The following is a 16,549-nucleotide window of genomic DNA, read 5'->3' as shown; positions in this document are numbered from 1 at the left end:
TTTTTAAAGGCTGGAATCTTCAATGGGAAATTGGAATTTTTGTCCGATTTTTTTTTTTTTTTCTTTTTCTACTTAGATACCTAACTTCTCCAAACCACAGGACCGGTCTATGTTATTGTCCTGGTCACCCTCTGACTCTCTCATGGTGCAGCTACTAGAATTCTCTGGGTGAGCGTTGCAGCTGCTGATCGGGCCCATTCCCAGATTCTCCAGGAAGGGAGCAAAGCTGGAGGCTGCACGCTCCTTTATCTTCTACTGGCTGAGTGCCAAAATCCTTCATGCTTCCAGTTTCTTCGAACTCTGGGTAGAAGTAGTCACACTTGACTGCCCGGTGTACCTCAAAGCAGAGGCCCAAACAAGAATCCTCTATTAGGTCTACATATATCTCCTGAGCAATGGCCTCTAGCTTGTTGGTATCTCGGTTAGACAAAGAACTGTCCTTCATTTTAATTTCTAAGCAACTGTGGAGAAGGTGCTCATATTACAGCAGCACCGGCAGGCAGCAGCGTGTAGGGCTCCTCCAGCTACACTACGCCTAGAGGCTGTCAGAGCCGAGTCCTCAGGTGGCAGGGGCCCAGGCAGAGCAGCAGAGGCAGCAGCCAGCAGGACTGCTCCTGAACCTCAAGTCCTTTAGCTTCTTCTGGTGTCCCCTGGGTCTGGGACTTTGAGCTGGGGCTGGCCCAGGATTCAACACCAGACAGTCTCTGTGCAGCCACAGCCCGACCCCCCTAAAACTTTTTTTTTTTAATATTATTTTTGATTTTCATTTTATTAAAAATAAAGCAGCCTTTGAAAACACAAGTAGTCACGTGAGAAATGCTTATGATTTAAGGCTATGTGCAAAAGGGGCCAAAATAATTAAGATTACAACTATTTAGGCCAACATTGTAAGCAACGATATAGAGTGGTGCCCAGAAAAAGGACTTTCCTATAGATACTGCTTTCTCGCAAAGGCTAGCTCTTGAACTTCTCATCCTTTGCACTCTTGCCCCTTACTTCCTCTTCAGCCTTTTGCTGAACAGAGCCCTTTGTCTTGCACCCCACCTGGTGGCATAGGCTTGGCAAATGGACAAAGTGGAGCTCAAACTCACCACCCCAAGATCAAGAGTTGCGTGCTCCACCAACTGAGCCAGCCAGATGCCCCTACTTCCTCTTTTTAGACATGTATTTCTGACTTGGTTTTCATTTAGATTCTGCCTTGCTCCGGCCAAAATATACTCAGAGACTACTTTTGGCAATGCCTCTCCATATCTGACCTAGCCCCTGGTACTCTCCTATCAGCATAAGCCAGCTGCCTTATCTTGAAGAGCTAACTGTTTAAAAAAAAAAGAGAGACATAGGAAATTCAGTATATCAAAATGCTAATAATACTGTGGTGGATTTATTGGTAGTTTATGCCACTTTTCTTTAGGCTTGAAATTTTACAATGTGGTTATGATAGATCTGTAACAAAAATATTTGAAGTTTGAATTAAACTCACTCTCTGTGCTTTCACAGGTAATTTTTGAATTCTCTTCCTTTTCATGATTTTCATGATTCTCTTCCTTTCGATGTCATAAAATTGATATCCCTTTAGACAAGAAGATACAGGGTCTGAGATCCTATCTGGGTCAAAGAAACATCTTTTTCTCTCTAAATTTTCTCTCCATCTTTCTCTGCATCTTTTCTCTCCGGATTATCTACAGCCAAAATAGAGATATGAGTATATATTTCTCTTACCTCAAAACCCCAGCACCTGCAGGTTCAAGTCCAAACTCTTTAATATGGCTCTCAAGTCCCTTCATAATCTACTGTTATTCTACCTCTCCAACTTTATGTCCCAGTAATCTGCTAACCTTTTTTTTTCCCTTCCTTACCCTATGTTACATCAGACTACTCGCCATTCCTTAAACATGTATTAACTTTTTTCACATTTTATTGATGTATACCATTCATATAATAAGGAGCACCAAACTTAAATGTACAAGTCAATAGTTGTTCATGTATGTATACACACGATCAAAATCTAGAACGTTTCTAAACTCTAGATGGCTCCCCTATACCCCCCTTAGTCCATATCTACACTATTTTGACTTCCATCAACAAAGGTTTGTCTGTTCTTTAACTTAAAAAAATGGAAATACACCATATGTATTCTCTTTCTCTCTCTTTTTAAAAAAAAATTTTTTTTAACGTTTTATTTATTTTTGAGACAGGGAGAGACAGAGTATGAACAGGGGAGGGTCAGAGAGAGGGAGACACAGAATCTGAAACAGGCTTCAGGCTCTGAGTTGTCAGCACAGAGCCCGACGCAGGGCTTGAACTCGCAGACCGAGAGATCATGACCTGAACCGAAGTCGGCCGCTTAACTGACTGAGCCACCCAGGTGCCCCATCTTTCTCTCTTTTTTTAAAGTAAGCTCTATGCCCAACATGGGGCTTGAACTCACGACCCTGAGATTGAGAGTCACATGCTCTACCAACTGAGCCAGCCAGGCACCCCTATGTATTCCTTAAAACACACAGTACATTTTTATGTTTCCTTTGCCTGACAATAGGAATGCTAAATATCTGTCATGTGCTGGACTCTCCCATTCTGCATCATGGCAGATATTACTAATTCATCTTTCTTTCTTATTATGCTTCAGTTGAGTTTTAGGTTCTTTTCCTAAACTGTGCACCAGCAGCCACTACTCATTGTTGAGAGTTTGCACTGGAGAAACTTCCCTGGACAAGTTCACATGAAAGCCCTCATCTACCACGCGCAACATATCTGGTAAGTCATTTAAGACTTATTGATCCTATCACTGTAATATCTTTCCAATCTGTCCCTTTTATCCATTCTCACTTCTCTGCTTATTGCAAACTTTCATAATCTCTCACCTGATTTTCTACAACAACCCCTCACTGTTTTCCTTAACTTCAATTTTGGCACCTCTATTCTTTTCTACACACTGCTGATGAATCTTTTTTTAAATATGCAAATACGATATACTACGTCATTCTCCTGGTTAAAACCTTTAAGGGACTATCTTTCAGGTTAAGCCCAAGTGGTTAGCATGGTATTGCAGGTCTTGTGATCTGGTCCTGCCCATCTCTCCAGTGTCATCTCCTGTCACACTGCCCTCCAGTGTGCCAGCAGCTTGCAGGTTTCTGCAACATGCCCTGCCCTCTTTCTCCTCTAATCTTTCCTTTTCAAGTTTTATTTATGTTGAGAGAGAGATAGAGAGCAAGCAGGAGGGGGGCAGAGAGAGAGAGGGAGACAGAACCCCAAGCAGGCTCCATGCTGTCAGCACAGGGCCTGATGTGGGGCTCGAACCCATGAACTGTGAGATCGTGACCTGAGCCGAAGTCAAGAGTTGGATGCTCAAATCAACTGACTGAGCCACTCAGGCGCCTCTCTCCTCTAATCTTGCTTTTCTTCTCTAAATGGCTAAGTCTCCTTCACTCTATAAGGACATTTCAAGGATATTTATTATACAAACCTTTATTGGTCATTCTTTCCCTAACAAATGATTATTCTCTCCCAGGCAAAACTAATTATCCCTTGTTTGTATCCTCATAATACTTTATACATATCCTTATTATGACAATTATCATGTTGTATTATTATCTGTTTACATTTCTAAGAGTTCTTTGAGGGAAGAGAGCTTTGCAGCTCCAGAACTCATCAGAGTGAATGATATCTGTTTTTAAATTTATTTATTTGTTTGTTTGTTGTTTATTTACTTATTTAGTAGGCTTCACACCTAGCACAGAGCCCAATGTGGGGCTTGAATTCATGACCCTGAGATCAAGACTTGAGCTGAGATCAAAAGCTCAATGCTTAACTGACTGAGCCACCCAGGCACCCCGTTTTTTACAATTAAAAAAATTGTGCTAAAATACACATAACATAAAGGTCACCATCTTTATCATTTTCAAGTGTACAGTTCAGTAGTACTAAGGATAGTTTTATGGTCATGCAGCTATCACCATCATCTATCTCTAGAACTCTTTTCATCTTGCAAAACTGAAACTCCATGCTTACTAAACAACTCCTCATTCTCCTCTCCACCTAACCTCTGGCAACCACCATTCTACTGTCTGTGAAGTTGACTACTTTAAGTACCCCCTATAACTGGGATCACACAGTATTTGTTTTTTTTTGTGGCTGGCTTATTTTATTTGGCACAATGTCTTCAAGGTTTATTCATGTTGTAGCATGTATCAATATTTCCTTCCTTTTGATGGTCAAATAATATTCCACTGTATGTATATACCACAATTTGCTTATCCATTCATCTGTCAATGGACACTTGGATTGCTTTTGCTTGTTAGTTATTGTGAATAATGCTGCTACGAATATGAGTGTACAAATCTCTGCTTTCAATTACTTTGAGTATTTGCTCAGAAGTGGAATTGCTGGATCATATGGTAATTCTATGTTTAATTTTTTGAGGAACCACTATACTGTTTTCCACTGTGGCTGCACTATTTTACTTTCCCATCAACAATGCTCATGGGGTTCCAATTTCTCCATACCCACACCAATACTTATTGTTTTCTATGTTTTTTCTTTTAATGTTTATTTTATTTTTGAGAGAGAGAGAGAGCATGTGTGCACCAGTGGGGGAGGGGCAGAGAAAGAGGAAGATGGAGAATACGAAGCAGGTTCCACGCTATCTGTGCAAAGCCTGACGCAGGGCTCGAACCCATGAGCCATGAGATCATGACCTGAGCCAAAGTCCGATGCTCAACCAGCTGAGACACCCAGATGTCCCTGTTTTTGTTTTTGGTAGTAGACATCCTAATAAATGTGAGGTGACATCTCATTGTACTTTTGATTTGCACTTCCCTAATGATTGGTGATGTTGAGCATCTTTTCATGTGCTTATTGGCCATTTGCAGATCTTCTTTGGAGTGTTGTGTATTCAAGTCCTTTGCCCATTTTTTGAATACATTTTTTTGTTGTTGTTGTTGACTTCTACTTCTCTACATATTCTGGATATTAATCCTTTATCAGAGATAGGATTTGCAAACATTTGCTCCCATTCTCTCGGTTGCCTTTTTACTCTGATGATACTGTCTTTTGATACACAAAAATTTAATTTTTATAAAGTCCAGTTTGTCTTTATTTTCTTTGGTTGTCTGTGCCTTTGGTGTCATATCCAAAAAATTACTGCCATGGGTGGCTCACCATATAGGTGAGGGTTTATTTCTGGATAGAGTGCTTGGCATTTCATAGGATACAAAGATGAATCAGATTGTCCTAACACACTATAATTGGTCATAAGGAGGTTGTTAGAATGGAGTTGGATCTCATTTTTGTTTTAGAGAAAACAAAAGAGAAATAATTTTTGAAGGAGGTAAAACAGCTGACTTAAAAGGAGTTCATGTCAGAATTGTAGACCTCAAACCCCTTTCCTGCCTAGTTCATCTAGTTCACATCCTTGTTTTTATATATGAACAAAAAGAGGGCTTATGTTTCTCTTGAGATCAGAATTACCGAAACAAAACAAAACAAAACAAAACAAAACAAAACCCAACAAGACATTATAGAAGAAAGATTTCAACCTAGTGAAGGAAGAATTTCTAACATCTGGAATAGCTAGATTAAAGAATGAACTCTATAACTACAGATATTCAAACGGAAGTTGGATGATCACCTGTAAGTTTTGCTGTAGAAGGTAGGTCTGATCATTTCTCTTCCTTGCTTGTGAATATTCCAGGACTTCCCATTAACTTCAGGATAAGGGCCTGCTTTTTGAAATGGCATACATAACCCTTAAGATGTGGTCCCAGGCTACCTATATAGCATCATTTCCCACCAGGTATCTGTGTTCTTGATATATCTAACTGTATTGTGAGATCTGTCATTTTTAATTCTCAGATCTTACTCAAATTAAAAAAAAATAAAACAACCATCTTAATAAAACAGACTGTTTCTAATGCTTCAAGGAAGTAAGCTAAAGGGTGTGGCTATAGCTTAAAATTCCACACATAGAATCCTAGGAACAAACTAAATGGAATCAATGGGTAGCAGGTACACACATGTGCTACTGTGAGTATAAGGGCACATGAAATCCAAACTGGGGCAGATGAGAACAAATTTAATTTTAAAAAGAAAGGGAATTAATTTTTGGTGAATGTTTACTATATAATAGACATGTATGCTTGTTTATTTATGTATTTATGTATTTATTTATAAATGTCTATTTATTTAAGGAGTGTGCATACAGAGAAGAGAGGGACACAGAGAAGAGAGAGAGAGAGAGAGAGAGAGAGAGAATCCCAAGCAGGTTCAGCTCAGGGCCTGACACAGGGCTTGATCCCATGAACTGTGAGATTATGACCTGAGCCGAAATCAAGAGTTGGATGCTTAACTAACTGAGCCACCCAGGTACCCCTATGATTTTTTTTTTTAAGTCTGCTCTATGCCCAACATGGGGCTTAAACTCACGACCCCGAGATCAAGAGTTGCATGCTCTTCTAACTGAGCCAGCCAGGCCCCCATGCCATAGTATTCTTTTTTTTTTTTTTAATTTCTTTTTAATGTTTATTAATTTTTGAGAGAGAGAGAGAGACAGAGACAGAGCACGAGCAAGTGAGGGGTAGAGAGAGAGGGAGACACAGAATCCAAAGCAGGCTCCAGGGTCCCAGCTGCCAGCACAGAGCCCCACTAGGGGCTCAAACTCACGAACTGTGAGATCATGACCTGAGCCACAGTCGGACGCTTAACTGAGGGAGCCACCCAGGTGCCCACCATAAGTATTCTTTAAAACACGTAGTCCAGAGGTGCTTGGGTTGCTCCCATGGTTAAGCACCGACTCTTGATTTCAGCTCCATGATTGATTTCAAACCCATGATCTCTGGGTTTGGTTCGTGAGTTCGAGTCCTACATCAGGCTCTGTGCTGGCAGTGGGAAGCCTGCTTGGGATTCTTTCCCTCTCTCTCTGCCCTTCCCCTGCTCTCTCTTTTTCAAATAAGTAAATAAACTTAAAAAAAAAAACAAACCACATAGTACATTTTTATGTTTCCTCTGCCTGACAATAGGAATGCTAAATATCTGTCATGTGCTGGACTCTCCCATTCTGCATCATGGCAGATATTATTAATTCATCATTCTTTCTTATTATGCCTCGATTGAGTTTTAGGTTCTTTTCCTAAACTGTGCACCAGCAGCCGCTACTCATTGTCGAGAGTTGGCACTGGAGAAACTTCCCTGGACAAGAATGGCCTTGTTCACATGAAAGCCTTCATCTCTAACATGCACAACACATTTGATAAGTCATTTAAGTCTTGATCCTATCACTCGATTTTAGTAAGAAAGGGAATTAACATTTGGTGAATGTTTACTATATAATAGACATTTATTATTTTTTTAAGTAAGCTCTGTGCCCAGTGTAGGGGTTGAACTCATGACCCTGAAATCAAGAGTCACATGCTCTACCAACTAAGCCAGCCAGGCACCCATATAATAGACACTTAAACATATTTTAGATTATTTAATTTTAAGAATGCAAAAAGACAAAGGAATAGATCCTTTACACTGTCTTTCAGGTGGAAACATACTGTAGGATCTTTGGTATTGTGTATTTGTAAGCATTACAAAAGTTTTAAACTTTGAACATATCTTTTGCTTTATAGGCTTTTCTATCACCTAGGAGAGAATAGAATATGAATATTGATCCACTGGGCATTTATATTTCTCATTATATATGATGAAATAAGACTTTTGCTATCAGTAATTTTCACCTGAGTTTAGATGAAATTGTTCCCAGAACTTCTGGACTGGAAGGCTAAATTTAGAGACTTAACCACAATTATGAATGTCTTCCTTGCAAGTACCAGATGTAAGTCCTCAGTGTATTTAAAAAAATTTTTTTATTTATTATTTTTGAGAGAGAGAGAGAAAGCGCATGAGTGGGGAAGGGGCAGAGAGAGACGGGGGATAGAAGATCTGAAGTGGGCTCTGTGTTGACAGCAGAGAGCCCAGTGTGGGGCTCCAACTCATGAACTGTGATATCATGACCTGAGCTGAAGCCAGATGCTTAACTGACTGAGCCACCCAGGTGCCCTCCTCAGTGACTCCTATTTTTGTAGAGCAGTCATTTACCATCTTATTTCTCAATAAGCTGTGATTCAATGGAAAGAACACAGGACTGGTCTACTCCTGCCTGTGACTTACTGTATGATCCTGGTTTCTAATTAAACCTCTTATGTACTAAGTTTTCTGATTATTCAGGTAGAAATAATATTTGTTCTACATATACTTTCTGACTATATACAATAGTTGCCCAAAATTTTAACTCAGCAAGTATGTATTATAAGGAATACAAATATAAGTATTTGTATTCAAGTTTATATTCTATTGGGGTCAGACTTATAAAAGTAACATGTAAGGATCTAGAGAAAGGATGGATTACATTTAGTGGAGGCGGGGGATGTGATCAGGTATATTTAATAAAGGAGATTGGAGTTGAGCTGGGTCTGGAGGAATAGGAAAGGTGATAGAAAGAGTCATCTGGAAGGGATAAGAACAGAGAGGTACTGGGATTCTCAATCTGCTCCCAGCTTTTATTTTCATACTCATTGTCTTCTGCACACTTCAGACTAAATGATGTTCTCTGAATCAAGCATGTGTCTGGCACATAGCAGGCAAGCCTCCGAGGCCCAGCTTCTACCTCTTCCCTTCCAGCCTCACCCAGGTGAAATTTACAGTGCTTTCCTCTATATTAGCCCAGGCCTTTGTTCATATGACCCCTTGCTTTTATTATAGCTTAATAGAACCACCTTCCTTGCTTAATGGTGAACTTTTTGGAGATGAGAATCTGGTACTGAACTCAATGCTTTGCTCTTATTAAGTAATCAGGAAATTTTATTCAACTGAACTCGTTCCAAGGACATTGTATCACTCACTAAAGTGAAGGACATGTTGGTATCATCTTAATGTCTCTATAGGCTTCAACTTTTGTGTCCTGCTGTTTTTCTTACATCATCCCTGTGAAGTAGAGTCTTTTTTGCCTTTAAAAACTTAGAGATGAGGAAACTCAGAGGGTGCCATTTGTCCAGTGATCCAGCTAGGTTCTGAAGCCAAGCAGGGCTCTTTTGACTTGAAATCCACTACTCTCTGCACTGTATTGGGGCCATGTGGCATCAGACAAGTAGGGGTAAATGCACTTATTCTCAAAGCTCTGGTTTTTCCTTTGTAAATGAGAGCAATAGTACTGACCACATGGGATTGTTATGAGGGTTAAACGGGGTGAAATATGTGAAGTCCCTAGCTCAAGGCTTAGCACTTACTGGGCAATGCTTGGTCCCTTCTCACAAGCTTCAAATTCTTATGCACATGAACAGATAAATAAGTATCCAGTTCTGAGGTGTAGTGAGAAGTAGGTGGACTACACATAGGTTCTATCCTCTGAGACATAAGAAATTTCATAAGGCAATATTTTGTAAACACGTAAGATTTAGCATCCTCCTTCACCATGTCCACCCTTGTCCACCCGTTACATTCTTTTCCTGCCTAGTGTGTGTGTCAAAGGCAAGGATTGTAGTTGTGTGATTTGTCCAGCTTTGAGGTCAGAGGTTGGTTAAATAATGTCCATGGTGGGGTCTTAAAAAAAAACTAATTAAGTCATAGGTTCTCTCGGATCGTGACTTTAAATAACTATGCAGACGAACCTAACACATTAAAAGCAAAGGAAGGAGGGGCCCGTGGGTTGATTGCAAACCCAAGTGAAACTAAAGAAATGATTCTGAAATCTTTCCCGGGGTGGGGGGATGCTCTTGAGATTTTTCTGCTGAGCTCCTTAACTCCTAGGTTGGCTACATTTTAAAGAAGAAAAGAATTCCAGCTTTGGTGGACTGGTGGCAAAGGTGAATACGCGGGTGTCGACCCCGGCTTCCTTCGTCTAGCTCCCCCCTGATGCTCAGAAGCCCGCGCTAGGCGCCGAGGGTCCACGGAGGCACAGGTCAGGCCGGGTCCGTGTGCCAGGCCACAAGGTGCACGTCCAGCGCCTGGCCTCCTTGTGAGGTGAGGGGACAGCTTTTGGAGGAAGGCGTGGAGGCGGCTTTCTGGTCCTTCTCGCTTGGGGGCCTTGGTAGGGCGGCCCGCAGCCCAGGAGCTAGAGCTGAGTGGCGCGGCCGTGCCCGCAAGCCCGGGCCTCCGCAGGCATGCCGGCGTCCTCCGTCTCCCCAGTGGGGCCCCGGCGGGTAGGCGGGTACCGGGACCTAGCGACCCCGGCTCGGTGGCCCCGCCCCTCCCCGCGAGCCCGTGGTGACTTCGACCCTCCCCCAACGCTGGAGGGTCCCGCCCCCTCCTCGCGGGCTAACGAGTGTCCTCGCGCGCGCGCGCGCGCCCTTTTCCTCGGCTTTGAGTGTGAGTGTGCTGCCCTCCCACCTCGGCCCCTCCCTATTGTTTCACGACGCCACCACAAGCCTCCAAACGCAACCCCTCCCCCCGTTGGTGTTTACCGCCCCCACTCTCCCCGGTTTAAGCGGCGCCTACGGGCCCCCAGAACTAAGGGGGGGTACCCCTGAAGTCAACCCTCTGCGTCTCCTCTCCAGGGTCTCCTCCGCGACTCTCCCCTGCCCAACCCTCGGGGTCAGGACTCGTCAAGATTCCGTCCCTCTCTCCCCTCCCCCCTTCCCTGGCTCCCCCTCGGCCCCCTCCCCTCAGCGGGTCCTCCTTTTTCTCTCCCTCTCCCTCCTCCTCCCCCACCCCATCCCTTCCCCCCCACAATGCAGTTCGCGGCGCGGCGGACATGGCGGTGGAGTCCTGAGCTCGTCGTGTCCCGGCCTCCAGCGGCGGCGGCAGTGACGGCGGCGGCGGCAGCGGGAGGCGGCGGGGGGAGCGGGAGCCACTGAGATGAGGAGGCGCCGCGCGCGCCTGTAGCTCGCGGGCCTCTCAGGTACGGAGGTTCCGGCCGCGACTCAGCGCTCCGCGCCGAGGGGGTGTGCTCGGGGAAGGCCAGGCGGCCCCCTGTCCGCCTCCTCAGGTGCCGCGCCTCGCAGGTGTCGGGGGCCCAGTCGCCCCCTTGGGGCCTGACACTTCTTTCTTTGCGGGAATGGGCTTCGGGTGTCCCAAGGAAAGGCAGAGATAAGGGAGGTAGGGGCGGCGGCCTGGCGGCCTGAGGAGGGCATTGGGGCGCTTTGGGGGCCGAACTTCACAGAGAGGCTGAGGTTCTCGGCCCCGGGCCGAAACCTGTAGACCTCGGGGGGTGGATTTTGAGTTAACGGGATTGGCGTGAGCATTCTTTTGGGTCCAGTACGATTCCTTGTCATGTATGTCTTTTCTTTCATCCCCGCTTAGACACGGACGTACATATATAACATGTAAATATACACACTCCTGTAATACACAAGCTCACCCTTTTCGGGAAGAGGGAAGGCAGAGGTGCCTGTATAGATTTCGTTTCTTGCTTGCCCGCCTTCTCTCTCCCCCGCCCCCCAGTCGAGTGGTGGTAATGAACGCTTTTGACGTGGGAAACTGTGAGATTCGTATTTGTAAACAGACAGCACCAGCCGTGTGTGTTGCACGCCTCCGCGAGAGGTTTCGGGTCCGTTTGGTATCCGGATTGTAAAAGAATGAGATATTTAGACCCGAAAGAAGCACATCATCGGGATTTTTAGTCATACCTGAATGGGATGAATTACTGTTATTTTAACGACGCTAATTGAACATTTTATTATAAGTTTATCAGATCTTTAATCAGATGAATTTTGAACCTTGTGCGAGATCTTGTTTCGGTATACCCTGTTTCTTCATTTTGATATGTTTTTGATACAAAACTAGTTCCTTACACATTGGACATTAAGCTTCCTTTTGTGATCTTCTTAGTGACTAGAAACGCAATTCAAATTGTGTATTGTTGGCGTGCATTTAGTAATTAGCTGGAGTGGATCAGATTACCTTTTGTTTCCTAAATGTCCCCCTCCCCCTGCCAAGTCTTGTAGTAGCGAAACGTGTAATACTTGGTGAAACAGAACGTATCCTGTTTCTGTTTTTAAAGTAATGAGAACTATTAGCTAATAAAATTGGAGAATCCCAACTGGATACGACCATTTAGAGAGAGTGCCATTAATAAGGCGGTGAATTGTGGATGGTTAAAAAAAGTTGACTTTTTTTGTTGTGTCAGTCAACATGTTCTGTATATGAGTAGATTGTACGCTGAAATTTTCTTTAGGCTCAGCACCCTGTAATGTCTCCTTGAAAATAGCTGCACAGCATTGCATCCTAGTACTTATTAGTCACAACTTGTAAAATTATGAAATATTACTTCATTTAGAATGCTGTATTAACGAATTCACTAGTGTCTAGTGTGCTATGATGCTTTTATAAACACATTTTAAAGGGTGCTTCTTAAAAATCATACTTTTGGGAAGATAAGAATTTTAAGCCATTTTAGGCTTTAAAAATGTGACGTTTCATATAAACAAAAGAAAGTTGGTTTGAAAAAGAGCTCTTTTAGGTAAATTTTCCTGTTTTCAATTTTTCATTTGACTAGTGTGGAAAATGAAAAAGTAAAGCTTCCTTGAAATAATACAGAAGCGGAAGTGAAAGTTATTGACATTTAATGTTTTAAGTGTAGCAAATGTCTAAATACAAAGGGGAAACTAAGGTCTTTTCATTGTCCTAGGTCAGGTTGTTAGCAGATAAATTTATAAGATGTTATCATGCACTTAAAAGTTTAATTCAATTTTGTAATTCCTAAATCACACCGTGAATTACATTTAATTTTATTTCATTAAACTAGAACAGTACAGTGTCTGTTATAATTTTAAAACTTAAAATCAAGTTACAATGGCAATTATTAATATTTCTGATTAATAAAAACTGTTTAAAGAGAATTTTTATTAGTTCTCAGAGCAGATTCAGTTTAGTAAGTAGAGAACTTTTTTTGACCTCAGAGTTAACCTTGACATACATAATAAGCATCATTAATTATGCTGTGTTTGTGTGTGTGTTTTTTTTAATGTGTTATTTATAGAATGTCAAATCAGGATCTGTGGGTAGAGAATGGTGTTTGACTTTATTTCCTACAGAAAGTTTGTTTCCAGACCATCAGTAAGCCTTACCCGGAAACGCTGATACTGGTACATTTTGTTTATCCTTAAAAAAAAAATCAGACCATTTTGATATAACAATTCAGTGAGATGTGTTACTTTCTAATGTAAACTACAAATGCTAGAATTGGTAAAATAATTTTACAAAATTCATTGAAAGTCATTACTGCAGACAGAAATATGTTCTAAAAAAGAACAGTTCCAGAAATACCTAAAACAAGGAAAAAATGCTAGTTTAAAGCAGGATATGTGAGGGGTGCCTGGGTGGCTCATTTGGTTAAGTGGACTTTTGATTTCAGCTCAGGTCATGGTCTCACAGTTAGTGAATAACATATGCAAAGATAAGTTGTTATGGGGCTCAGAGTAGAAAAGTGAGAAATTCAGTGTGGCGGGAATTGAGGATTTATGGGTAGAGTGGTGAGAGAAATGTTTGGAAACAGTAGTCAGATTGTGAAAGTTATTGTGTATTTTGACTTAAGGCCTTTCAATTTTACCAAATGAGATCACCAAGTGAGCTAGTGGTTGAGTTGTGATTAGAAGTGTGTTTTCTGACTCCAACTTTAATATTTCTTTCTCTTCAGCTTCCTTATACCAACAGAGTTTAGCCCTGTTTTCAGTGGATAGTCAAGCCACCTTTTCCATGCCACTCTTTTCTCCTCTTAGTAGTTGCTATAATTCACATTGTTTTTTTGAGGATCCTGAATGTTAAATTTCTTAGAAGGTTCTTTTGCCGTAAAAATACCTCTGGGGGAAATAACCTTGTTATAGTTTCTTAGGAAGTTTTTTCACTCCTAAGGGTTAGTTGACTACTTTCTAGTTTAGTACTGGAAAGCAATAGCATGGGGGAATTGGGGAGTGTGGGCTTCCTGCAAGCTCTGTGTTCATCAGTAAAGATGTGCAAAGTCTTAATCTTTGCACAAAGTAGCCTGTACTTTCAAGACGAAATCAGTATGTTTGTAAGTTAGTCGTCTGGTAGTTTTATTTATTAATTTTCAAAGATTTTGTTGTTATTATTATTTTTTTTAGTGTTTACTTATTTTGAGAGAGAGAGAGAGAGAGACAGCACACAAGCAGGGGAGAGGCAGAGAGAGAATCCCAGGCAGGCTCCCAGCTGATAGCATAGAGCCTGATGTGGGGCTCAAGCTCATGAACAGTGAGATCATGACCTAAGCTGAAATCAAGAGTTGGCCACTTAACCAACTGAGCCACCCACGTGCCCTAAAGATTTTATTTTTAGGTAATCTTTACACTCAGTGAAGGACTCAAATTCACAACCCTGAGATAGAGTCACATGGTCCATCCACTGAGCCAGCCAGGTGCCCAAATAGTGTGGTAGTTTTAAGTGGGTATTTGATTTACAATGGTAATAGATAACTTACTGCATATTTGCGATGTGTAATTTCTTTCTAAAGATCTTTTTACAAATTTTTTAATTTACTTGTTTGTTTTTAGTAATTTCCACACCCAATGTGTGGCTTGAACTCATGACCCTGAGATCAAGAGTTGTATATGCTTTTCATGTGTTTTCATGTGACATTGGGTGTCATGTACTACTGGTATTGCAAGACGTTGCTTGTTTATGACATTAAAATTTATTGGAAATGTTTGCTCATCTTGCAGAACACTTGCAGAACAAGTTGTTCGCAATCCAAGGTATTACTGTATGTTGTAAGAACATAAAGTATGAATTATACATAATAGTGAAATCTGCTTGCATTTTGTCTGTCTTGTACATTGTTGTTTAAATAATTATCATTAAAATTGATCAGTCAGGGGTACCTGGCTGGCTCAGCTGGTTGAACATCTAGCTCTTGATTTTGGCCCAGGTCATAACATAATCCCAGGATTGTGGGATCAAACCCCCAGTCAGAAAGCGCTGAGCATAGAGCCTGCTTGAGATTCTCCATGTCTCTCTCTCCCTCCCTCTCCCTCCCTCTCCCTCCCTCTCCCTCCCCCCCTCCCCCCCCTCTCTCCCCCCTTTCTGTCCCCCTCTCTCCCCCCCTCCCCCTTCTCTCCCTCTCCTCCTCTTCCCTCTTCCTCCCCCCCCTTGCCTGCCCCCACCCCCCGCATGCTTTCTCTCTCTCTCAAAAAACAAAACCAAATAAAACTCACCCTTTTAAAGTATAGTGTTAAGTATATATTCGTAAGGTTCTGTAACCATCACTATCTAATTCCAGAACATTTTCATCTTTCCAAAAAGAAATCCTGGGGGTGCCTGGGTGGCTCAGCCGGTTAAGTGTCTGACTTGGGCTCAGGTCATGATCTTGCCATTCCTGAGTTTGAGCCCCTGCGTTGGGTTCTGCTGACAGCTGAGAGCCTGGAGCCTGCTTTAGATTCTGTGTCTACCTCTTTCTCCCCCCACCGCTTGCTTGTACTTTCTCTCTCTCTCAAAAATAAACATTAAAAAAAGAATAGAAATCCTGTGTCCATTAGCAGTCACTCCTTATTCGCCTCTGCTCCAAGCCTTTGGCAACCACTAAGCTATTTTCTGTCTGTGGATTTGCTGGTTCTGGACATGTCATGTAAATGGAATCATACGTGTGTGGCTTTTTGTGCCTGACTTCTTTCAGTAAGCAGAATGTTTTCAAGGTTTGTCCATGTTATGTCAAGTATTAGTACTTCATTCCTTTTTACAATACTTCATTTTATGGAATGTGTTCTGTGGAGATACCATGTTTTGTTTATCCATTCATCATTTGATAGTCATTTGGCTTATTTCCACTTTTTTGGCTATTATGAATAATATTCCTATGAAAATTCATGTGAAAGTTTTTGTGGATGTATTATGAATAATATTCCTATGAAAATTCATGTGAAAGTTTTTGTGGATGTATGTTTTCATTTCTCTTGGGTATACACCCAGGAGTGGAATTGCTGAGTGTTTTGTTACATTTAAGTTTAACTTTATAAGGACCTACCAAACTATTTTCCTAAGAGACTGCACCATTTTATATTCCCACTAACAATGTATGAGAGTTCTAATTTCTCCACATCCTCACCAATACTTGTTATTGTTCATCTTTTTTCTTTTTTCTTTTTTGAGAGAAGAGAGCAGGTGGGGAAGAGGGACAGTGAGAGAGGGAGAGAATCTTAAGTAGGTTCCATGCTCAGCACAGAGCCCCCATGCGGGGCTTGAACTGACGATGACCTGAGCTGAAGTCAAAAGTCAGATGCTCAACTTACTGAGCCAACCAAGTGCCCCTCCCCCCCCCCCCATCTTTTAATTATAGCCATCCTAGTAGGTGAAGTGGTATCTCATTGTGGTTTTGATTTGCATTTCCCTAGTAACTGATGATGATGATGATGATGATGTTGACAATCTATATGCCTTTTGGCCATTTGTATATCTTATCTGGAGAAAGGTCTACTCACATCCTTTGGCTATTTAAAACAACTAGACTGTCCTTTTTTTTTTTTTAAGTTTATTTATTCTGAAGAAGAGGCAGAGAGAGTGTGCACTCGAATGTAGGGAAGGGAGAGAGGGAGAGAGAGAGAATCTCAAGCAGCTCTGAGTTGTCAGT

General features: G+C 41.9%; 3 protein-coding genes and 1 non-coding gene across 7 annotated transcripts in view; 1 reads left to right on the top strand and 3 right to left on the bottom strand.

Moving 5' to 3' along the window:
- GPX7 (glutathione peroxidase 7) overlaps positions 1-5,916 on the bottom strand; it is a 57,639-nt gene extending 51,723 nt beyond the window's left edge. The window contains exons 1-2 of one of the 2 annotated variants that reach the window (XM_042997182.1): positions 5,627-5,916; positions 1,481-1,570 (exon numbers count right to left, since the gene is read on the bottom strand). The gene's annotated coding sequence lies outside the window, so the exon portion shown is untranslated. The remainder of the gene's footprint in view (positions 1-1,480; positions 1,571-5,626) is intronic. The other variant, XM_042997181.1, reaches the window with a different exon arrangement.
- On the bottom strand, positions 155-445 carry LOC102954148 (ataxin-7-like protein 3B). The gene has a single exon (XM_007077198.1). The coding sequence runs from the start codon at positions 443-445 to the stop codon at positions 155-157; it is 291 nt and encodes a 96-aa protein (XP_007077260.1).
- On the bottom strand, positions 2,404-2,476 carry TRNAE-CUC. The gene has a single exon. It is a non-coding gene; the product is annotated as a tRNA-Glu (tRNA).
- A 4,793-nt stretch (positions 5,917-10,709) lies between the features above and the next one.
- TUT4 (terminal uridylyl transferase 4) overlaps positions 10,710-16,549 on the top strand; it is a 134,996-nt gene continuing 129,156 nt past the window's right edge. For 2 of the 3 annotated variants that reach the window (XM_042997163.1, XM_042997161.1), the window contains exon 1: positions 10,710-10,873. The gene's annotated coding sequence lies outside the window, so the exon portion shown is untranslated. Of the gene's footprint in view, positions 10,874-11,047; positions 11,071-16,549 lie in introns of those variants that run through there. The other variant, XM_042997162.1, reaches the window with a different exon arrangement.

This window comes from Panthera tigris, chromosome C1 (genome assembly GCF_018350195.1).
Source record: "Panthera tigris isolate Pti1 chromosome C1, P.tigris_Pti1_mat1.1, whole genome shotgun sequence".
NCBI classification, from domain to species: Eukaryota; Metazoa; Chordata; class Mammalia; order Carnivora; family Felidae; genus Panthera; species Panthera tigris.
The sequence above is the reverse complement of the archived record's forward strand: the minus strand, read 5'-3'. Positions and strand labels throughout refer to the sequence as shown.